The 24,447-nt window shown below is 44.1% G+C and overlaps 1 protein-coding gene and 3 pseudogenes across 2 annotated transcripts; 3 read left to right on the top strand and 1 right to left on the bottom strand.

Moving 5' to 3' along the window:
• Window positions 1-3,167: 3,167 nt before the first annotated feature.
• On the bottom strand, window positions 3,168-5,604 carry LOC136507270 (uncharacterized; annotated as a pseudogene).
• A 216-nt stretch (window positions 5,605-5,820) lies between these two features.
• On the top strand, window positions 5,821-8,059 carry LOC136509540 (uncharacterized; annotated as a pseudogene).
• Window positions 8,060-12,282: 4,223 nt separating this feature from the next.
• Window positions 12,283-15,179, top strand: LOC136507269 (1,4-dihydroxy-2-naphthoyl-CoA thioesterase 1-like; annotated as a pseudogene).
• Window positions 15,180-18,147: 2,968 nt separating this feature from the next.
• On the top strand, window positions 18,148-23,975 carry LOC136508573 (protein-tyrosine-phosphatase PTP1-like). Of its 2 annotated transcripts, none has more exons than XM_066503285.1 (9): window positions 18,148-18,584; window positions 19,304-19,385; window positions 19,506-19,582; window positions 19,699-19,836; window positions 22,061-22,186; window positions 22,740-22,882; window positions 22,957-23,098; window positions 23,471-23,540; window positions 23,657-23,975. In XM_066503285.1, the coding sequence occupies exons 1-8, from the start codon at window positions 18,345-18,347 to the stop codon at window positions 23,537-23,539; spliced, it is 1,017 nt and encodes a 338-aa protein (XP_066359382.1). In that variant the 5' UTR covers window positions 18,148-18,344; the 3' UTR covers window position 23,540; window positions 23,657-23,975. The 2 variants fall into 2 exon arrangements, with proteins under 2 accessions (XP_066359382.1, XP_066359381.1); XM_066503284.1 differs by having other exon boundaries at window positions 23,651-23,975.
• The last annotated feature ends 472 nt before the right edge of the window (window positions 23,976-24,447 follow it).

Below are 24,447 nucleotides of genomic sequence, written 5' to 3'. Positions count from 1 at the left end.
AAGATCTGGCCGGGCTACGAAAGGGACAAAGAGCCTGCGGAAAAAACCATATTGTTCGACAAGGAAACAGCACGCACACCCCTACCAGGCGCGCCAACTGTCGACAAAATATCGTCGGTAGTCCTCCGAGGGGTATCCCACGAAGGTAGATTGATCAGCAAGGGAGCGTGAGATCAAGAACGAGAAGGCAACAGAGACACACGAGTTAGATAGGTTCAGGCTGTCAGTATGACGTAATACCCTACTCTTGTGGTCTGTTGGTTTGTATTATCTATCGTATGATATTGCGTGAGTTTGGAGAGGGTCCCTGCCCGCCTTATATAGTCCGGGGAGTAGGGTTACAAGTCAGTTAGATCTGAGAGATAACCGAAAAGTAATAACTGATTACAAGAATCTTGAGATCATACATATCCTAACAGATCTCGTAGTATCTTCAGGATATCTTCCAGATGCCTTGCAGAAGGCGCTGACCAGAGTCATGCCCCACAAGGCTTTGTCTTGTGGGCTAGGCCACCCCTGAGGGCGCAGCTCATGTGGTCTGCCATGGGTATCCGGGGTCATACCCCCACAAATTGTTTCTAAGTCCCAAACATCGTTGGTTTTCATTGATTTCATTTCATATTCCATGGCTTCAAGCCACTTTGATGGGTGAGCGCTTCTCATGGCTTCTTCAAATGAGGTGGGATCACCCTCCATTTGAAATTCCTCACATTCATAAACTTTGTAATCTTTAGGAATGGCTGATCTCCTAACTCTTTGAGACCTTCTAGGGGCCTTGTTAGATGACGCTTGTTCTATATGAGACTGTTGTTGCTCTTCCTCGTCTGTGACAATGGGTTCTAAGGAATCCTAAAAGACAGGTTCCTCATGTTCATTCATTGTTGCCATAGGAGAACTAACAACAGGTGATGTTACTATAGTATCTTGTACTGTTGGTGCAGCAACAATAGGTAGCGTGAAGAATGGTTCCTAAACCATCGGAGTGGGCACATATACCCATTTCTCTTCAAAATTAATTTCTCATGCTACCATGCTCCCCCTAATCATATCATCCTCCAAGAATACTGCATGTCTTGTTTCTACAAACTTCGTTTGTCTGTCAGGATAATAGAAACGGTAACCTTTTGACTTTTCTAGATAGCCAATGAAATGCCAACTGACCGTCTTTGAGTCTAGCTTCCCTATGTTTGGGTTAAAGACTTTTGCCTCAGCTGGACAACCCCACACACGTAAATAGTTAAGTGAGAATTCCTTTTCTGTCCACAACTCATACGGTGTTTTGGGCACCGACTTGCTTGGCACTCGATTAAGAATATGAATGGTAGTTTTTAACGCCTCTATCCATAAACTTATCGGTAGGGTAGAGTAACTTATCATGCTTCTCACCATATCCATTAAGGTACTGTTGCGTCTTTCAGCTACTCCATTCTGCTGAGGCTCGCCCGGTGTAGAATACTGGGTAACTATGTCATTTTTATGTAAGAACCTTGCAAGGGGTCTAGGAACTTGGCTATATGGGGTGTGTCGACCGTAGTACACTCCTCCATGGTCGAACCTTACTACCTTACTCTTTAAGTTGTGCTGATTTTCTACTTCAACCTTAAATATCTTAAATTTATCCAATGCTTCTGATCTTTCCTTAATTGGATAAATATAGCCAAAATAAGAATAATCATCTGTGAATGTTATAAATGAATCATAACCATCCACACTTTTTACAGGAAAAGGACCACAGAAGTCTGTGTGAATTATTTCTAAAATTCCTGCGCTTCGTTTGGCATCTTTCTTTATTTTCTTAACGTATTTTTCTTTTATGCAATCAATGCAATGTTCTAAATCTAAAAATTCTAAAGGCGGAAGAATTGATTTCTTAATCAATCGCTCTATTCTCCCCCTCAAAATATGGCCTAAACGATAGTGCCAGAATTTCAAAGATACATCATGCACTCTCTTCCGCTTATTTGTTACATTCATAGATGAGGAAGCATTCTCATTCTCAGTGATCACAGCATTCACATTCTCAGGAAGTGATAATAAATAAAGCTTGTCTTGTCGGAAGGCAAGACCAACACACGTATTATTAATCACAATCTGACATTTGCCATTCCAAAATGGCAATCATATCCATCATCATCTAATCTTGAAACACTTATCAAGTTTCTACGCAAAGAGGGTACATAAAGAATATCTAAAAGCTGAAGTCTAAAACCATCATCTAATTCTAGAGAGAGATCTCCAATGGCTTCAACTTCAGCTTCCACTCCATTTGCAACTTTAATTCTTCTTTCTCCTCTTTGAAGGGTTCTCCTCGTATGAAATCTCTGTAATGAATTTGCAATATGAAAAGTTGCACTTGAATCAATCCACCAAGTAGATTTTGCATAACTTAAATACAAGGATTCATCTATGAATGTAATGAAATCCTCACCTCTCTTCATAAGGCTTTTCAGGAAGTCTGGACAGTCCCTCTAGTAATGTCCACACTGCTTGCACCATTTGTACTGATCTTTTTCAACTTGGGCATTGTTGTTCTTCTGATGGTGCTCAGTCTAAGGGGCTTTCCCTTGAGGTTTGACATTCTTATTGAAATTCTTCTTTTTGTTGTCCTTCATAAGGTTAGCAGAGTCATCCTGTGAGCTTTTCAGCCTCTCCTCTTCTTGAATACACATTGCAATGAGCTTCTCCATATCCCATTTATCGGGCTGCATGTTGTAGTTCACAACAAAAGTTTCATATTGTTTGGGCAAGGAAGCAAAAACTAAATGAATCAGGAACTCATCCTTGACCCCCAAATCCATTGGCTTCAGCTTTGAAGCCATGTTGCTCATCTTTAGTATGTGCTCTCTATTACCGCCACCAGTGTATTTCTCATTGAATAATTTCTTGATCAAAGTACTGGCGTAAGCCTTTGAAGAGCTAGTGAACTGACTCTCCACTTTATTAAGATACTCTGTGGCGGTATCACAATCTGGGATAGACCCCCTTATAGCATCTGAAATTGTGGACTTAGCCACCATCAAGCACTTACGGTTTGAAATGTCCCATTTCTTGCGTTCGACATCATATTTCATCCACACTTCTGTATGATCTCGCTGTCGAGCAGTGAAATCAGCATCAGACTCATTTTCTTTCCTCACCGGGTCCACTGGCTCAGGACACGGGGAGGTAAGCACTAGGATATTTTCAGACGGCGCAAGTGCTAGTTCATACTTCTCTCGCCATACCCTATAGTTGCCCCCCTTTAAGAGGCGGCATGTGCGAGATAAAAGTTATTGGGTTGAGTCCTGAAAACCACCGTCAGAGATAGTGAGCAAAGCTGATATAATAATTGCATGCCTTAATTTAACATTGGTCAAAATTAAAACATACAACATTTTTATACACTAATTCTACATCACCGTTGGGTAGAAATAGAATTAATGCATGAAAAAACTTATGAATAAACATTATAATATTGCTATTATCAACGTTGATCAGAAAAATAACAATATTATAATTTACTGAATAAAATTTAACTGCTCTTCAAATTAAATTCTCCTGTTGGTTCGAATTTAATTAGAAGATAATAAACTTTAACCTTTGCAGCGGAAACATAAAAAAATTCTTTATCTACTTTTTAGAAGTATTTTACTATACTCATCTGCCCTCTGAAAAAATTATTCCGTTGGTTCAAATTTTGATAAAGATTTAAACTAGACAGAAAAATCATCAAAATTTGCTTCTGAAAATGAATAAAACAATAACACAGTTTTTACCCCAGCCCGTTGAAACAGTGCTCGGCCCAGTGGCAAAATGCCACCCGCGCGCCCGCACTCGTGGCCCAGCAGCGGCCCAACACAGTGCGCGCGCTCGCTCCCCCACGCTCAGACCGTAACCTGGGTCTGGGCCAGAAATCAGGAACTCGAGCCCCAGATCCATTGCCTTGAGGCTGACTTTTATCAACCAGCCTTCGATCTCGCGCATCAGCTGAATCTGGGTCCACATGGGACCCTCGGCGAACCCGCACCACAGCTTGTCGATCACCGGCGCGTTGGAGAGCAGGAACTTGGCGAGCGCCCTCTGCGCGGTGCCTCCCTGGTAATGCACCAGGTTGATCTCCCTCACTTGGTTCCTCAGGCAAGGGATCATGGCGCTCGGCGTCGCGAGAACCGAGTGCGGATTGTAGCTGAGATGGTGCGCGCCAAGTAGCTCCTCCTCGCTGAAGCGAATGTAGTCGGGGCGGTCACCAAAGTCGTGCTCCTGGGGATGGAAGGCTAGTGACAGCGTCTCCAGGTTCGGGGCATGCTCCAGGACCGTGCTCATCGCGGCGATGCGCCGGTGTCGTCGTCGGGAAGGCATCCCCTCATCTCGAGGTGGAGGAGGCTCGAGAAGGAAGGCAATCCTTTGTCGAGGCCTGAGCCGAGGCGAGCGGACTCGAGCTGCAGGTGCTCGGCGTTCACAAACAGCTGCAGAAGCTGCCTCAGGTTCATGAGCTCCTCCTCTGATGTGGCCTCTTCTTCGCAGATGTCGACCTTGCAGTAGGCGACCCTCATGGAGCCGCCGCCGTGCATGGTCAGGAACGAGCCGTCGGTCACGGCGCCCCTGTACTCGAACGCTTGTAACTCCGACGAGTCGACGGCGACGGCCGTCAGGTTGTGACAGCAGCGGAGGGCCAGCCTGCGGAGGCGAGCGCCGCCGACGATGGAGAGCGCGGTCACCGTGCTGCAGGCCTCGAGCGTCAGGTCCGCGAGGCGCGGGCAGCCGGCGACGAGCCGCTCCACGTCGCTCCCGGGGTCGGAGACGTGGGACAGGAGCAGAGTCACCAGGGACGGCAGGCTGACGGTGTCGGGCGGGGCGAGCCGGCAGGAGCTGAGGGAGAGCGACCGCAGGTGGGCGCAGGAGAAGATCATTCTCGTCGCTGTGTAGTCTGGCAGGACTCACGCCACCGGTTCGGCTCGTCGTCGTCATCAGAGGAATCAGAGGAGAGGATGGCGCTGTCATCGTTGGACTCGGATCCCGCCGCGTCGATCGTTGACCTCGGTCTCTCATCAACCATGTCGTCGTCGTGCACGGACATATGGTCGTCGTTCTTGTGTTGCTGTTGGCGGCCGCGGCGGAGTGCGTAAGGGTGGTCGAAGAGCAGGCGGCGGCACCAGAGGCGGAGGTCGAGTTCGAGGCCCTCGACGGGCCCCTGCTGCACGGCCTACGAGACCCACTGGTCCACCGTCACGGAATCGCCGCGGAGACCGCGGTAGCGTTCCACGGCGACGCGGAGGGCTCGCAGGGGTACCGCGCCGCGTCGTCGTTGCCAGGCGATGATCGCGGCGCTGACGATGCTGTAGAAGGGCGGCGTCGCGTTGGGGTCCGGGGGAGGGCGCCACCCCGGGGAGTAGCAGCCGCGGTCGTCGTAGTCGGGGATCGGGCCTCTGGCTCCTCGTGGGAGACGGTGTGGACGGCGCCGAAAACGTGGCGCCACCGCGACGACAGCAGCGCCGCGCGCGCCGCCTCCTCAGCCGGGAGGAAGGAGAGGATGTGGCCGAGCGCGCGGTCCTTCAGCTTGCTCAGGCGATCGCCGTCGCCGTCGCCGACGCCGGAGCACGACGTTGCGTGGGAGCTGTCCATCATGCCCGCTTCAATCGGTCGAGATTGATTTTAGGGACTTTTATTTATGGTTCATCGATCAGGGTCGGTACATTTACTTCTGTCAATCAGAGTCCATAAAAGACGGATGCACAAAATGCGGCATCGACTTGGAGGGGTCCGATCCTCCGATGGCCAAGATCCATAAAAGACGGATCGTCGTAAGGTGAGATCGCATCACAAATTTACAACACCGCGGAGCGCCCGCCGACGATGACGACAGGCGGGGAGGACCGCTTGTCCGAGCTCTCCGACGACCTTCTCCGGCGCATCCTCTACTTCGTCCCCTCCAGGGAGGCTGCTTCCACCAGCGTGCTCTCGCGGCGGTGGGGCTCGCTGTGGCGGTCGTCTGGCGCCGTCAACCTCGCCGTGCAAGTCCACGGTTACCAAGATTTAAGGTATGGCGACTCCTACCAAGGGGCCGAGGAGGCCTTCTTCTCGAAGCAAGAGGCCTTCGTCCACGGCGCCAAGGCTGCGCTCGACGCCGCCGAGGCCCCCATCACAAGGCTCACCTTGCGTGTCGAGTCCAACGACCACGACGGCAGGAGCACCATCGACCAGTTCCTCTGCCGCGGCAGGGACTGGCAAGACGTCGACGTGGTCGGCGCTGTGGTGTCCCACCAAGCGGCGCGCCGCGTTGAGGAGCTCCGCGTCGCCGCCGTCGACGTCTTCGACATCTTCCTTTACTATGAGGAAGAGAACCACAGGCAAGCAGGGATCTATGGGCTCGCCTCCCTCCCGTCGTCGGACACCCTCCGCGTGCTGGACCTCACCAGGTGTGACCTCACCCTGATGGCCGTCTTCCCACTCCCACGGCTGGCGACGTTGCGGCTAAGGTACTGCTCCGTTTATCCCAATGTTGTCCAGGCCCTGCTGGACGCCGCGACGGAGCCCACCACCGTGCAGCTGGAGTCTGTCTTCTTCGTGTTGCCTCCGGACTCACAGCAGAAAACGCGATCTCACTGGCACCACCATGATGACCTCAACGGGGCAGAGCCAGAACCGCCGGTGCTATGCCTGAGCTTCCAGGCTGCGACGACCACGCTCGTGCTGGCGCTGTGCGGCGTGCCGGTACAAGATTCAGGAGATCGCCGCGGCCGGAGCAGAGGGGCCATCGAGATCGATGCGCCGAGGCTGCAATCCTTCAAATACAAGGGTCCCATGCGATGATTCATTCTACGATCGGCGGCGGCACCTGGCGTTGCACGGGTGGACCTGCGCTTCCTCCGTCACGACCCCGACGACCCCTACCGCCGGTATGACAGTGACGACGACAACGAGGAAGAAACAACACGCATGCTCTTCTGGCAGTTCCTGCACAACTTCACCAATGAAAGGACCCTCAAGCTCATGGTGGGAAACGACCTCAAGGACATTGCGGGGTCCCATGCGACGATTCATTCTACGATCGGCAGCGGCACCTGGCGTTGCACGGGTGGACCTGCACTTCCTCCGTCACGACCCCTACCGCCGGTATGACAGTGACGACGACAACGAGGAAGAAACAACACGCATGCTCTTCTGGCAGTTCCTGCACAACTTCACCAATGAAAGGACCCTCAAGCTCAAGGTGGGAAACGACCTCAAGGACATTGCGGCCATTGGCGAAGCCAAGCGCGCCAGTCTCCTATGTGCGTTCCCCAGGGTTGAGCGCCTCGAGCTAGAAGGGGTCCATGGTCCCAAGAGCAAGACGGCGGCCGTGGCCATTGCCAACATGCTGCATTGCTGCCCTGTTCTTAGTGAAATCATGCTGAAGTTGAGCACTGCGACAGCTTGCCTTGACAAGGATTCACGGTATGGACGTGACTTCTTGGAAAGGAAAGATAGATCGGATTACACCAAGTCCATGGATCGATTCGTGCGCCGCCGGAAATCAAAGACAACCATGTCCACGGAGGATAGCAGTTTTGGTGACAGTAAATATGATGATGTTCCTGGTATCACTGGTCTCAGTGGGCGCTCGTTCGCCTGCTTGCAACGCACTCTAAGAAGAGTTGGCCTGCAGTTCCGACTGGACAACAACTCCATCTCCAGCTGCCTTGGACTGCGGCTTATCAAATTCTTCGCTGACCATGCCAGGGTTCTTGAAGAAATATTTGTTGACACTGGCAACCGGAGACTAGACGAGCACCTCAACTTCAATGTGGAAACACAGATCGCACTCGCCCCTAAACCTATCTCAGCCACAGCTTCTATGCAGCACAAGAATCTGGCAGAAAGTTCGTCGGAATTTTCTAGAATTTCTAGTGCGTCCCTTGATTCCACAACAGACCTTGCCAAGAGTACAGTCGGCTTTACGGTGTTACCCCTTCAAAGGCAGGAAAGGATGGACTGCAAGTCTTAATCCATTGCAAACTAAGATAACTAGATAAGAGATGTCACACAATGATCCATCATCCAAGATATCATCAATAAACTGCTTGTTTTGTATTTGTTTTTTTGTAAGAGGCTTTTGGAAATAATGAAATACGTCTTTTTGCTTGATTTGTCCTTGTCCTACAATTTATTTGCAAGATTGTGTTGACAATGTGCACGCATGTAGAGGACAGCTTGTACAGACGGCTTATATCCTTTGCCAATGTTCATCTTCGAAGTCATCAAGAACACAACAAAAGAAAACTTAAACGAAGCCTTTAGCTAGAACACTGCTTTGTGATAATTATTATATGAGTTACCATTATGGTAGTTCTAAGAAAGATACTGTAAATTTAGGGGAAAAAACAAAACATAGGGTTTGATGATCACCATCATGGAAAATCACTGCTATATTATTTTTGATTAATGATAAATCTATATTACACCTTCCATCCCAAGATATAATGATTCCTAGCTATTAGATTTTATTCCAAATATAAGTATTGTCCAGATATTGGTGCTTCATTAAGGCCTTGAGGAGGCACCGATTAGTTGAATATCCATGCATTAATTGCATTTGTGTAATTTTGGTGATTGATTGAGGGGTACAATATGCATGCGTTAGATGTGCCAATGTATCTTGGTGATTGGTCATTTCTCTTCTTCCTTAAGATGTTCTAAAAATGTTTGAAAATCCTTACTAATGTCCCAAATGGAGGAGTAATTAATTAATCCACCTGGAGTGACCCTCTAATGCAGGATGGTGCTTGTGCATGCTCTCCAAACAGAGCATTGTGTCATTCTTAGGTTAGGCAGTTGGGACTGATCAAGGACATCTTATTAGGTTCGATTGTTGTCCCAACACCACAACCTCTGGTGTGGATGTAGTTACATTCTCTGCGTTAGCTGAGCAGTCCCAAACACATATCCCCGATGATGCTTAGCAGCAACACTAAATTTGACCCATGTGTTTCGCTCCGGTGGGTGGTCCTCTCCACCTTGGGTGCTCGATGTCCTTCCCCCATCGATGTCGTTGACTCTTCTAGGTCACCAGTGGCGGCGATTGCTCGATGCTTTTACTCATCCACGTCGGTGACTCTTCCACGACACCAGCACTACTACAGGAATCAATTTGCGCAGCGTGGCCAAAATGGGCTCCGTGGCGGGCACCTCTTTTGCCCGCCACGGTTAATCGGTTGCCGGCCAGCGAGGCCGGCCACCGAGGCGCCCGCTGCGGGAAAAGGGTTTACCGCGGCGGGCCACCTTACTTGCCCGCCATAGTAAATCGTTCTTTACCGCAGCGGGCGGTATGAATCGCCCGCCGCGGTTAATACGATTTACCGTGGCGGGCTATTTAAATTGCCCGCCGCGATAAAGAGTTGATTTACCGAGGCGGGCACTTTATCTTGCCCGCCGCGGTAAAGCCTGTACAAATACACAGCGCCAGCGCCACCCCTTCATCTTCTCCACGGGTCTTCCTCTCTCAAACTCATGGGGGGAGGCTTTGTCCTAAAATTTGAGGAAACTTTTGATTTGAGTTAAAGGGCTTGGATTTGAGGGAGGAGGACATCATAAGAGGTTCATAAAGGCTCTCCCTCTCTCCTTCCATCCTCTCTCTCTATTTCCATCACCTAGAGTTCTCTCTAGATCTAGATCTAGATCTAGATCAATTTTAATGGAAAAAACGATGTCATGTATTTCTTTAACTTTAGATTCATCATAGATGCATGCTTCATCTTTCACATCGTCATTTTCTCTCTTTTTCATAATTTTGGACGTAAAAATCATCAATTTCTCCTAATTCTTCTTTATTTGATGTTGATTATGACGGATAATATTCGCATGTATGATGGATAGGTCAGAATGGATGTACCGGATCGATAGAGTGAATGATCCGCGGTACCTCTTTGAATTAAGGAAGTTTATTGCTGCTGGTAAAGCTCACCGTGAGAGACTGAAGCGGATGACAACCATATGTCCATGTTCTCGTTGCAAGAACCAGAAAGCCCACCGAGACAGCGAGGTGCAAACTCATTTGATCATGTATGGTTTCGTCGAGGGCTACACAGTCTGGGCATTTCACGGCAAAAGAGTTGGTGCGAATGGCGGTGCATCTGGAGTGAGCTCTTCGACGCCGACGACGACAGCACCACCGGTGAATAAAGATCCTTTAGGAGCACCCGGCTCCTCATCATCTTTAGCAGCAGCTGCGCCAGCCGACAGTGACAACAGTTGTCGTGATTACATCACGGTGGATGATCTAATGCAAGACATGGCCGACAAAGCCGGCGACGGTGGGGATGGTCAGGATACTGTGAGCCAACCCGAGGATGTGCAGCTTGTTGAAGATCTAGTCAAACACTTCGATGAAGACGACGTTGTGTTGGGTTGCCCAAAGTGGTTGGAGAATTTCAGAGAGTTGAAGCAGGCGGCAGTTGATCCTCTCTATAAGGACGGCGGCGATTGTCCGAAGGAGTGCACGGCGCTCCGTTTTAACCTCCATATGTTGATGTTGAAGGCTCGTCATGGTTGGTCTGACACTAGCTTCAATGAGTTGTTAAGCTACCTTGCCACCACGTACCCAACGGCTAACAAGGTGCCCGCCAATACTTATCGGGCTAAGAAGCTGATCCGGCCAGTGGCGATGAAACTTAGAAAGTTTGATGCATGCCCTAACCACTGCATCCTGTATCGGGGCAATGAGTATGAGAATTTGACGAGTTATCCGCACTGTGGCTTTAGTCGGTACAAGAAAAATGATGGTTGTCGCGTGGATGCAGAAGACGAGGGAGGCTTGCGGGGTGGTCGGAAGAAGAACCCGAGGATGTGCAGCAACGGCTTCATCCATAGTTGCTCTGATGCCCATCCTTGTCGACTTCCTTCACCAATCAATGGCAGGTGGCGGTGCATCCGTGGCTGTGTCACGGGCAGTGGCGCATCTGCGAGCGGGGCGAGGCATGTGAGAGTAGGGTGAGCAGATGGCAGCGCATCAGCGGTTGTGTCAACGAACGATGGTGCATCCATGAGCGAGGCGTGAGATAAATCGCCATGCTATAATTAAAGCGGTCATTAATCAATCTGGCACATGTGTTTTTGTTCACCAGACGACGGAGTCGGCACAGACTCCGGGGGATTGGCCACAGAGTCTGACGCGCGTTAGTAAGGCGAGCGGGACAGGAGCGTAGATGATTCCTTTTAGTGCTTTTTAGGTGTAGAGATATATCATGTAGATGTAGTTTATAGAAATTTAACAAAAATGATTTTACTTTTTTTTACTCTTTCTTTCCTAAAATATAAGGTATTGAAGCATTCAAAAATTATTCTAAATTATAAGGTATTCGAGGTGAATTAACTCCCAAAAACTACCAATAACATGCGTACCTGCAATTAGTGTTTACCATCAAACTCAAAATATGGTAAGCACGAGATCTCTGTACGGTTAAAGGAGGATTACATTTGTCATTTATTTGCGTCTTAATTTATCCTAAAATTGCTAGAATACTTATTTGATTCATGATCTTTATCATCTATACCGTGTAGGTTTAGCCTAACAAAATTGGTTTTACTTTTTTTCAATTAATACTTGTGTGATTAGATTTAGCCTTAAAAATTGGTTTCACTTTTTTCAATTAATAATTTATGATTTATTATTATGCATTTTGATTTTTACCATTTTTACAAAATAATAAAAATCTAACAAACAAAACCCTAAACTATTTTCAAATCTATTCAGGCTTTCTCTATTTTTTTGTGATTTATTATTATACATTTTGCAAGATTAAATTGATTATAGATGACGTCGAACTCTGAACAACCTAAGCAGCGCCTAGCAGCCGGTTCCCTTTGATATTTTATTTAGGAGTTGATGGTACTCTTGGACTGGACTGCAACGGCCCAACAAAGCCACGTACCCTATCAAAAAAAAAAGCCACGTAGTCCGTAGAAGACACGGTTTGACGTACGTAGGGGATGCGAGCGCGGTGGAGGGGAGCGCGCGCACGAAAACGGTCCCTATTTTTTTAGGTGGTACTAGATTTCGCCGAGGGTTCATAAACCTCCTCTTAATCCTAAGTTTTTAAAAAGATTTATAAAAAATTTATCTCCAACAACTTCTAATACAATCTCCTAATATTTTAGTAGTTAAAAAAATCCTCCTCATCTGCATAACTTTACGCGCCGTAGCCTCGCGCGTATCCTTCAAGCGCAGTGGTGAGGACGTCGTATACGTCTGTCGGTCTGTGCCACGCTAGCTTTTTCATTCCTCCTCCAGCCTCCACACAGGAACAAGGACAGAGGCAAGAGTCAATGATGGGCGGCGGTGCAGGCGTGGGCGCAGGCAATCCTCCTCCTGTTCATCCACCGCCGCCGCCGGCCTTCCGTGTGGACCGGGCGCTGCAGGCTCTGGGCTTCGAGTTCACCCGCGTCACCGCTGAGGAGGTGGTCGGCTGCCTCCCCGTCACCGAGACCTGCTGCCCAGGTAGGGTAGGAATAGGATACGCGCGCGCGCCGCCACCGCCGATATTTTTGTTTTCATCTCATCCTTATCGACGCGATCAATGCAGCCGTTCGACTGGCTCAACGGCGGCGTGTCGGCGCTGATGGCGAAGACGACGGCCAGCATCGGCTGCTACGTCGCGTCGGGGTACCGGAGGCTGGCCGGGGTGCAGTGCAGCTGTCCATCAACCACGTCGGCCCCGCGCGCCTCGGCGACCTCGTCCAGGCGCGGGCCACGCCCATCCAGCTCGGCCGCAAAATCCAGGTACCCACTCTACCCCATCTGAAAAGCAAAAGCATGCAACGCCTTGCAGATGGAGCCAGATTTCTGTGGAGTTCATCAAAGCAACAGCCTAGCATCATGATTACTGTTGGCTTCTACTGTACTACCTGCCAGCGGTAGCAAAGGTTGAAACGACGACGGCCTCACCACGACGATGGCGGCGGCGGCAGGGAGCTAGCGGTCTCAGGGTTCGGCGTGCCTGTAGTTTCTCGTGATGGAAAAGAAAAAAAAGCCGCAACATAATTTATGTTGGTCCCAAATTTGATTTTTTAGATGCCATTTATTAGAAACTCTTGGAGATGACCTTCTTTTTTGTCCCCAAATTATTTTAGGAGTTGCCAAACTATAAGTTTTTAGCAGAAAAAAGTAAAAAACTCTTGGAGATGCTCTTAGTATGGGCCCGACCACAGGTTTAATTAATTTCGCCATTCCGACACAGCCCCACCTGCTGGGATTTTTTTATTTTTAATCTTTTTTATTTAATATTTTAATAATAATCACTCCTAAATTTTTTTTTTTTTTGCTAATCTAACCCTTTTGGTCGCGCCGGCGCGACCAGATAACGTTGTCGTGACAACATCCGCTATGTTTAACGACGTTTCCGATGTAAAATATGTGGTCATGTCACTCCCACTAGTGTGACAGTGACCGTACTGTTCTGTCGCGCGCACCGGGAGTGGCGTGATCAGAAAAAAATCTTTGAAAAATCATAACTCTTTGATACGATGTCGGATGAAGATGAAAATTATATAAAAATTGTAGCTCTCAATGAGATCTACAACTTTGTAGTTTTGAGTTTTTTCATTTAAGGATGTTAAGATGCTCAAAAAATAATATAACATTTCAGTAGCATAATAACCGCGTACTACTACTTGTCGCATTAGAAAAATAATATCTTTTTATATTTTATCAAATGAAGATACTTTTTACATAAAAGTTGTAGCTCTTAATAAGATCTACAACTTTATAGTTTTGAGTTTTAACATTTGGAGTCGTTAAGATACTAAAAAAAATAATACAAAATTTCAGGAGTATAATAACCGCGTATCAGGACTTATGGCATTAGAAAAATAATTTTTTTTATATTGTCAAATGAAGATAATTTTTACATGAAAGTTGTAGCTTTCAATGAGATCGTAGTTTTGAGTTTTAACATTTGGAGTCGTTAAGATGCTCAAAAAAATAATATAAAATTTTAGTAGCATAATAATTAGGTACTAGCGCTTATCGCCCTAAAAAATAATATTGTTTTTGTATCGTGTGAAATGAAGGTACTTTTATATTAAAATTGGAGCTCTTAATGAGATCTATAACTTTCATTTAAAAAGTATTTTTATGTGACATCAAATAAGAAATATACGATTTTTCTAAAAGATAAGCTTTGATGAACGATTAATATGCTGCTAAAACTTTATATTAGTTACTAGAGTATGCTAACGATCTCAAATATGAAAATTCAAAACTATAAACCTGTAAATCTCACTAAGAGCTACAAATTTGATGTAAAATGTATCTTTATTTGACACCGTACAAAAAGATGTTGTTTTTTAAATGCGGCAAGCGTTGGTACACGATTATTATGGTGTTGAAATTTTATATTATTTTTAAGCATCTTTATATCCTTAAACGAAAAAACTCAAAACTAGAAAGTTGTAGATCTCGTCGAGATATACAATTTTCATATAAAAATCATCTTCATCCGACGTCATATTGAAGAGTTATGATTTTTTCGAAAATTCAGTCTTGTCACGCCACTCACGGTGACCCGACAAAACAATACTGTCACGCCACCGGGAGTGGCGCGACAAACTTTTCCACGTCGGAAAGCCGTCCAAATGTTGCCTCGCCATATGCGTTGGCGCGACAGCGTTGTTGGGTAGCGCCAGCGGGACTGGCACGACCAAAAGGGTTAAATCTGAATTTTTTTTTGGAGTGGTTATTATTAAAATATTGAATAAAATATAATTAAAAAATAAAAATTCTCCCAGCTGCTGCCCACTCAGGTCCAGACGAGGCCTTCTGTTGGAGTCTGATTGTTTTCTTCGATCCTCAATAGTCGCGCCTCTTTTCTCATAGGAAAACGGACAATGGCGAGTTCGGATGGCGGTAGCGCACGGAGTCTCCTCGGCCTGGCGATGCCTCGATGCTCTCCTAGTGCGGACGGCGGCAGCGGCGCACAGGATGGACAATGGCATCCAGTGGCGGTACTTGCTGAATTGGGTGGGAAAATGCAATAGAAAGAACACTGATTGATCGCATAAATTTGCCAATAATGCTTGGCTTTGCACTGAAACATCATAAAGTACACTGACTATTGTAGCCTAACTTTGATTGTTCATGGTAGCAGATAACCCATATGGATGTAACAAATGCAAGTAGTGCAATTGAAGGAACTTTGCAATCTAGGAGATCAGTACATAATGGTTGAGTTGTTTTCTGTTTGTGATGGTCTTATAAACCTTCAACTATTAGGTACTATGCACATTTATTAAATGACTTGAAATGCAGCAAGTTTTCAAGGGTCAAATTACTGTCGGGGCTTGTAATGGATGGCGGTGGTGAAGTTGCAGCTGAGGAGGAATTGGACTTCCATCTTGGGACTGCTGATGATAGCAGTTCGACTGATGAAAACACTTCATTGAATTTAAGTTTATCATCAAAGAGAGAGCATATTGCTGGTGATGTACAGAGCAATGCACTTGTAAAGCACCCTCATATGACTCTGTTTTTATTTTATCAATATCAATATCAAGAGGCCCGTCTCTGTAAATTGATTTTATGAGAAGGGCAGTTTTTGACTGCCTCCGTAAATCCATTTGATAGATGATCAATTTGTGACCGCATCCGAAAATAAACTGACTGCCTTCGAAAATCCATTTTGAAAGATGGTCAATTTATGACCGCCTCCAAAAATAAAATGTCCACCTCCGAAAATCCTCTAGTATTTTAGGAGACACGTAAATTTTGTGATTATCTCCGTTGATAAAACAGTTTGTCTCGCAAAACCTTTTTTATAGTGTGTAAATGTGATATGACCCTGATAAACTTTATGGTTGGATTCGTCCGTGCACGTAAGGACACACCTAGTACGAGAGGCTGGAAAGGGGAGCTTATCCAAAAGTAGAAAGGGGACACAGTGTGCCAGTAGAGCGAGACCAACAACGACACAACCTGAGTGAAGTGATGCCGCAACCAAGCTACCATTGCTAGCACGACAGCCCTGCATTAGGAATCGGCCATGTAGAGCCTATTAGCAATTAAAAAAACAATATATTTTTTCTCCCCACTTGCCACTCCCAAATGGACCACTGGGGAGTAAAATTACTGTTTTTGCTTCTTTAAAATTGCTAATGGGCTCTACATGACCAATTCCCAACACTACGACAAAGGACCTATTTAGTAGGGATCTAGATTCTTATAGAAATATTTCAGATCCAAATTCTCATAAGAAACGTTTCACATGATGAATCAGAATCATTTTGATGAAACTGTTTGACTAGCAGACTAGATTCTAAATCTAGAAAACAATGTTTTTATGATAAAATATATAAATAAAGAATTTGCTTCCAAAAACATTTAAAACTTTTTGTGGGCAAAGAATAGCTTGAATACAACCCATTTTCACTTGTTGCACTTAAAAAAGGATAAGTAGAAGAAATATAGTCACGATTATATGGGAGAGACTAGAAACATAATCTAGCGAAACCAGGATTCGGCTGTTTCTCTCACCCAGGCAAAAAAAAACACGAATCCATGTGAAACGTTTCAAGGTAGAAACGATTCCGGTCGAACTGTTCCTGCTATCCAAACGGTGCCAAAATATATGGAATGTGGAGTCAACGTTGATGTGATATTTTTGGGTATTGATCAACTGCTGAAAGTAGTCGTCGAGACTCGACAAGTTTTGGTACTTGGTTATGCGGCTCTAGCAATAGACAATCTTTCGGTGCAAACCTTAGACTTGAATTGCACATCTTATTCCCGTAACTCTCGAAATTGTTTAGATTACCTCCGTATCTAGGGTAGAATTACTTTTCGATGCAGTTTTAACCTTTTCGAGTTAAAAATTTTGGTAAATACATGATAAGATTTTTAAACCATGAAAAAACATCTCTAAGATTCTAAAAAATCCAAAAAACCCACATATAGATATTATGACACAACAAACAAAAATAAAATATTTAGAGTTTGTGTAAATATCTCTAAAAGATTCCAAAAAATAAGATTCAACTCTAGGAAAATAGAAAAAATATCCAATTTTCTTTGAAATTTCCTCAAAACATTTTAAGTGGTGTCTAAATGCATTTTAAAACTTTCCACAACAAAAATATGACTTGTAACCATCAAGAATGCAACATACACCAATGCGATCATGTTGGTTGCATATCATGTTTTTGTTGTGAAAACTTTTCAAAATGTTTTTGAACATCGATTAAGATGCTTCTAGAATTTTATAGATTTTTTTAGATATTTTTCCTATTTTCCTAGAGCTGACTTAATTTTTCAAAACCTTTAAAGATACTTTCACAAGCTCTAAGTATTTTATTTTGGGTTGCTATTCCTCATCTATTTGTAGAATTTTTTTCTTGAATTTTTAAAAACTTAGAGACATTTTTTGTGGTCTAAAAATCTTATCATATATAACCATTTAAAAAAAATAAAGAAACCATCTTGAAAACCACTAAGAAGCCATTTAAATGGTTTTGAGAAATGAAAGGGTAAACTATTTGGTTTTAAAGTTTAAATAAAAAATCAAGCTACATCAACAATTCTTTTTTTTAGAGTTACACGGTACAACGCAAACCGAGATTCACGAAGTTATTGGAGGCGCCTCGATGTCGAGGAGAATGCCGTTTACGACTGAAAGCGCCATTAAAATTCTGGAATTAAATTTAGAAAAATGCTAACACTCGTCTCGGGTGAACAGATCCAATCTACGACCATCAACAAGGCCTTGTTTAGATCACCTCTAAATTCCAAGTTTTTTCACTCTCTCTCCATCACATCAATTTTTAGCCGTTTGCATGGAGCATTAAATGTAGGTAAAAAAAATAACTAATTGCACAGTTTAGTTGGAAATCACGAGATGAATCTTTTAAGCTTAGTTGGTCCACGATTGGACAATATTTACCAAATAAGACAAAATTGCTACTATTTATCGGGTTGAAATTTTTTGCAATCTAAACCTGGCCCAACTCTCACATGCTCTAGTCACGTTCTCACCAATCACGAGAGGCCCAAGTCGTGAGAATTCGGGATGAACATTGGCCGTGCACGGCCTACGGGCCATTAATTAAGCCTAGCAATAAAACAATTCCGCCATTTTCCTTTCTGTAATAAAAACATTAAGGGAGGAGGATTTTGTTCAATGTCTACTCATTATTCCATTTATTATTTAGACCCAGGTCCACGACCACGACGCTACGCCACCACGGTCCACGCCGACGTCTCCGGCGGACCTTCGCGCGCCCTCCGCTCCCCTCTACCAACGTTGCCGCGACCCCGCCTCCGGAGCATATCCTCGGGTAGCGCTCTGGCTTCCCGCGCCGGCGGACGTCCTGGTGGCGGAGGCGGAGGCGGCGGCCTCCGTGGCATGTTGATGAGGGCCGCCGCCCTCCCTCGCCGATCGCCCCGGCCCCCGGAGCCGGGGTCCTCCTCCTCCCGGGCTCCTGCCCCCGGAGCCGCCTTCGACCCCTTCGACGTCGATACCGACCCGCCACGGCGGCATGAGCTCTCGCCCGAGCAGATCGGGCTTTGCAGGGACGCGCTCGCGCACTTCGAGGACAAGGGGAAGCGCTGGGATGACTTGTCCAATGAGTTCAGAAGCCTCTCGGTATGGATGACTGTTGTTCGATTCTGCTTGTTTTGCTTGTATGGCTGTTGCTATTGGGTTGCTTTAATGTGAAACATTGGGGATCTGATCAGAGTGTGTTGGTATAGATGCCGTGTATGGGATACTACAATAAGTTAAATGTCTTGGCTAAACTCAACTGCAATATAAAATTTTAATCATGAGTTGTTTTTTATATATATAAAAAAAGTAGAATGTCACTGCTATCAGGTTCGAGATTGATTTCTATAGCTATCTAGAAGAAAACGTTGCCAACTTTTCTTTACTCTAGGGTATTCATAAATGTAAGGTGTATGTTTTCAGGGAAAAGTCCTCATAAGTACATTTTGATTTTTATTAGTTTCTCTTGCTATATGTTATCATTTTTTATAAGACCTTTGAGTACAAATCTATTGACACAGCGTTTTTACACTAAACACACAAAATTTGTCAAATTGTTGGTCAAAAGATGCAAGCTCTGACTATTTTTTAATCAAAATATGCCTTACATGATGGACAGAAGGGGTACGATTTCTTGATTTAGGAACCTATAAATATTTTCCTCCCAGCCATCTATGACAGATATATTTATTCATATGCCTTTCATTAACCTTCTTGTTATATAATATGCTTTGAATTTTTTTAGCAGGCTGCTGAATGTTTCTAGTCCTGATGAAATCTATGCATTCTAAGTATTTAATGTTTCATGGCCACTTTTGCAGGATATTAGACATATGAAAACGATCAGTGTAGCTCATTATCCTGTTAATAGAGAAAAGAACCGATATATTGATGTCCTACCATGTGAGGTTCTCTGCCTGCATTTGTTACCATTGTGATTATTACTCGTGTGCAACAAGCAAGATTCCCTAGAACTAAAACCATTACAAAAGTTGAATTTGATTCCTTTCTTCTTGTGTTTAGTTGATGATACCAGAGTACAGCTAAAATCCTCAGCACGACCTCCAAACAACGATTACATCAACGCAAGCTTTATAAAGGTAAAACTTGTGTGTCATTTTTTTATGCATCTCAGGTTGTAGTTTATTCCTGAATCCTGTTTGGGATAATTTAGGAATCAGGAGTAGCTTAAAGTTATGGTGTATGAAACTTGCAGGCTACTGAGGACAACAGAGTTGCAACATTTATTTCTACACAAGGTCCACTAGTGAGGACATTTGGAGATTTTTGGGAAATGATCTATGAATATCAGTGCCCTGCAATTGTCATGCTCACTCAATTCGACAGTATTAAGGTAATAAATGCTTGCATCACATTACCTCTTTCACAACTTCCTTTAATTGACATGTTGAACAAATAAAGTATTTGTTGTATTAAAGGTAATAAAATCTGTCAACTGTCATGGCGGAACTCATAAATGTATAACCTTGTGTACTCACTGGAGGAGCCAGGGCCTGGGCTGCCCAGTCTTGGTTCCAAGCCAAAAAGGCAATGCAAATCCTCTAGACATTGTGCAAATGTCAAAGGTTCAAAATTCAAATGACTTAATCTTGTATTAACACTTGATAAGCCTGGGCCAAGCGTGTTTCTGGCTCGACCCCTGTGTGTGCTTAAATATAACTGGGATGTGGAACAATAGGGACATGCAAATTTAATGATAAGTGTGGTAGAATTCCCATCACAAATTCCAAGTCGTCAATTTAACCATTAGATGTACACCTAACTAATTCTCTAAGCTGAACAACACCTCTAGCCTTAGCACAGTTTCATTGCATATTTAAGCACTGCTATATGAACAGTACTATAATAAGCATGCATACCATATGAGATCTTAAGTATAAGTTGCCTTTAAAAGATGATAAAGGAAGAAAACTTAATGCAAGTTTAGAATTCTTTTGGAAGAAAAACATTAGATGCAAGCTCATGAATTATTTGTTCTTCTTTTCTCCTTTTAGTTTAGTATCCTGTTTCATGCTGTTCTTTGGATATTGTGCTTCTGTTCAGCTAACGTTGTGGTGTTGTTTTGCTTTTCTCCTTTTAGTTTGGTATCCTGTTTCATGCTGTTCTTTGGATATTGTGCTTCTGTTGAGCTAACGTTGTGTTGTAACCAGTTCCTTGTGTACTTTTAGACCTATTACTTATTTTGATGATGGGATTTCATGGTCTTTCATTCAAAAGAAAATATAATATAGAAATTGAAAAACAATGGAGGCATGAGTTCTTGGATGATCCAGATTTTCCTAAGTGCTCTCATCACTCACAAATAGTGAATCTAAGTGGTGCAGTCCTCCTCGATTGATTATACTCCCACCGTTCGTTTTTATTGTACATATTACACTCGAAAACGTATTCGATATAGATCTTCGCAAGAGCGGAGCTGTTTTTTTTCTCGAGCAACAGCGCATGGCCATTCGCAGGGCTGTGGCCAAGTAAATGGTTGTCGCATGACATTGTCCTTTCACCTCCTTTGCCCTCAGCTCCATCGTTCATTCGCCTTCCTTCTACAACTGCCGGCCCTGCTGATCAAAACCCAAGAAGCTAACTGACTTTTAACAGAAGCTTCTTTGTGCCAGATAATGATACAAAGTTAATGCACTGGTGGAAGGATGACGTTCCTTGGTCTCCGTGTCTTCCCCAAATACACAAAAACTAGATGAACGGAGGGAGTAATGTTTTGTAGTGAGTAGTAGGACATTACAGATCGTATATGAATGAAGGGAGTAATGTTTTGTAGTGAGTATTATAATATCCTATAAGTTGATTGCAGTGTTATCAAGTCGTCTGATTAATCGCGATTAAGCTGACTGATCGATCCCATGATTCCGATTATATCCACTGACGACTCCGATTCTCTGCCTTGCTCTAGCTCTGCTGCTGCTGCTGCTCCAGCTCTACTGCTGCTGCTGTTCTTGCCTCATGTTCTACTGCTGCTGCTCTCTGCTTAGTGCTTACGTACACCTGCGTGGCTGTGTGATGTATGTGCATATGTGGATAAGCGGCCAACTGGCTATCAAATCTCACAAGAATCTGTGCCCTAGTGCTTTTAGATTCTTCATGCTTGCTTTATACTATATAGTATATCGGTCCTGGAAGATACAGGACAGCTATATGGATGACTAGGACTGACTAGGCTTGACTAATCGAGCTGGTCTACGACTAATCGTGATTACTCATCTGGTCGGTCCCATGGTGACAAGGGTCAACTAGACAATTTGATAACATTGGTTGATTGTTGACACTGGTGATCAAGTAACATGATCCTTACTTTTTCAGGAGCAAAATGGCTGACAGGTGATTTTTATAAAGCTTCTCTAGACTCGTACAAGTATCTGACGTGATTAGGTGTTGTTTGGTATTGGAGTCCTAGGTCGTTGGTTTTGCTAGAGTAATAGGTAATGATGATGAACTTTCAACCGTAGGAAGATCCACTGGTTTTCACTTGTGCTATACACATATATGCTTTGAAACACAAATATTTCATCTGGCCTGTTGATGAAATTATGTTTAATTAATGACAGTGTGATGAATATCTTCCACGGGGAAGTGGACGACGAACATATGGGAATTATGATATCAAGGTTACGAAGACAAGAACAGATAGCCACCATTTACAGTTGCGTGATGTCAAGGTGCAAAATAATGAGGTAAAGAAATTTGAAAGGCATCCATGTGTGTGTTACTTCATTGATCCTCGTATTCATCTCACTAAGGACTTCTTTCTATTAAAGAAAAAAGGCACACATGGACGTCAGTTTTCTTGTTTGGTTTCTTCAATCTGTTAGTCTTTTCAGCAATAGATAAATTTATTCCAAAACTTAGTATTCGTTCTCTCATAGGAGTCTGATCATGTTTTGTTGTATTAGATCTCCTAGGTGGCACATGACATCCTTTCTTTTTATTTATGAATTCTCTTCTCCGTTGTTGAAATATAATTGTATTGTTAACCCAAGGTTCTTACAAAGATATCAGTTATTCATGGATTTATTATAACATTGTTTAGTGATGGTTTAAATGATTAAATTTTGTGATAATGAAGATCACAGTTTGGTCACATGTGACAAAGGATGTGGCCATCATCACTGGTAGATGTCATACTTATTGTACCTTTTGAGTGGTGGTCGAAAATCTGTATTGCTCATTAGCCTCTATAGGTATTTCATGACTAAGGTTATTCTGATTGTAAATTTCATAATGTAGTCAGGCAAGGTTCATTCTGTACTCCATTTAGCATATCTTGATTGGCCCGACCATGGAGTGCCAACTAATACCGATGCTGTACGGCAAATCTGGAAACGACTGCATCACATTCCAACGGAACATCCTATAGTTATCCATTGCAGGTTTCCTTCAGCTCAGCTATGTCACCTACGCGTGCATTTTATTCTATTAACACTGTTATTGTATCTTTCTGCAGTGCAGGTATCGGAAGAACTGGTGCTTACATCACAATCCATAATACAATTGAGCGAATTCTCCTTGGAGATAAAAGCTCTTACGGTCTTGTCGAAACTGTAAAGAATTTTAGATCCCAACGACCTGGAATGGTCCAAACAGAGGTAAGTTGTGCTTTATTTTAATTTTATTTTTAGTCATGTGACGTATTGTTGGCGCTCTTGTTGGGTTCCGTCTCTAGCCTACTGCCTACCCCAAGTCCCCAACTGCTTGAGACTAAAAAGGCTTGCTATTGTTTGTTGATTGTTCGGTCTGTTTCACCTAAAAGATATCACATGTGCAGCATAATTTCAGCACATGAAACATAGCCTTGAAAAATTGTCTCACATAACAATTTACAAAACAGTTATCAGTAGTTTCAAATGAACCTTTTCATAATGTTACAGTACAAGTGATGTTCTATGGTTTCAAGGTAAATGTGTGCATGGGCTTCAAACTATTTTGATGTTTTAAAATAGCATATTTCTACTCTTCAGGAACAATACAAGTTCTGCTACCGGGCAATTGCTGACGAGCTGAAAGACCTGCTAAATTCAGATCATTGAGGTGGGTCACCCGAGACGGACAGCAATATCGTTAGCTACCATTTATTACGTCTTTGTAGACATTTATATGCAATGGTTAAGCAACTCATAATCCTCACTTTATTTTTTTAGCTGTAGGAAGATCTGCAGTGCTGTTGGTTGGTTATTCCGGTCACAGTTGATCAAATACACGTATTTGCACATGTGCCATTTTTTGTGCGCATCTCATCATGATAATGGATCGGCTGCATCAAGATCACGATGGCACCGCTGTTCCAATATGAACTCCACTATATTGTTACCACCACCTACTCGAGTGTAAAGAACCAGAAGAAGTTCAGAGTTTATGGCAGCTCGGCATCTTTAATTTCAAAGCAGTGTATCATTCTTCCACATGCCTATACGGAACTATGTTAGACGACGGTAATATATTGTTGCTCCTACCAACTTTGAGCTACGTCATAGTAAATTGATCGGTTACATCCATTACGTCAAAATCTCACGGTAGAGACGTGAGATAAGCGACGAGCATTTGTTGTGCGTCATGATAATAAATCCAGTGACAGCCGGAAAGCTGCAATCACAACCCTGTTCGTTTGGGCTGGTTTGGCTTATAAGCCATGGCTGAAAGTACTGTTGGCCGGTTTGATGTGAGAGAGAAATACTTTTTGTTGGCTGATAAGTCATAGCTTATAAGCTAGATACGAGCAAGCGAACAGGCTTCCCCTGTGTTACTGTGTAGGAAAGGGGAGGCAACAGAACCAAGCGTGGCAGCAATGACAGGTTCAGCTTCAGGCTTCGTTTGGCAGTGAGGGGGTCCAACCTCATGTGAGAAGGGAAATCCCCGTCTGCCCACCTGATCCTGTCGCATGTCTATTATTTAGCTTGGATGGATTACAGATGACATTGTTGGAACAAGCTCATTATTA

Source organism: Miscanthus floridulus, chromosome 15, assembly GCF_019320115.1.
Source record: "Miscanthus floridulus cultivar M001 chromosome 15, ASM1932011v1, whole genome shotgun sequence".
NCBI classification, from domain to species: Eukaryota; Viridiplantae; Streptophyta; class Magnoliopsida; order Poales; family Poaceae; genus Miscanthus; species Miscanthus floridulus.
Note: the sequence above shows the minus strand (reverse complement) of the source record. Positions and strands in the feature narration are given on the sequence as shown.

Coding starts and splice junctions, on each gene's coding strand:
- LOC136508573 (XM_066503285.1), top strand. CDS start 18,345: ATGTTGATGAGGGCCGCCGCCCTCCCTCGCCGATCGCCCCGGCCCCCG. Junction 22,187..22,739: donor TCAAGGTGCAAAATAATGAG/GTAAAGAAATTT, acceptor TTCATAATGTAG/TCAGGCAAGGTTCATTCTGT. Junction 22,883..22,956: donor CCTATAGTTATCCATTGCAG/GTTTCCTTCAGC, acceptor ATCTTTCTGCAG/TGCAGGTATCGGAAGAACTG.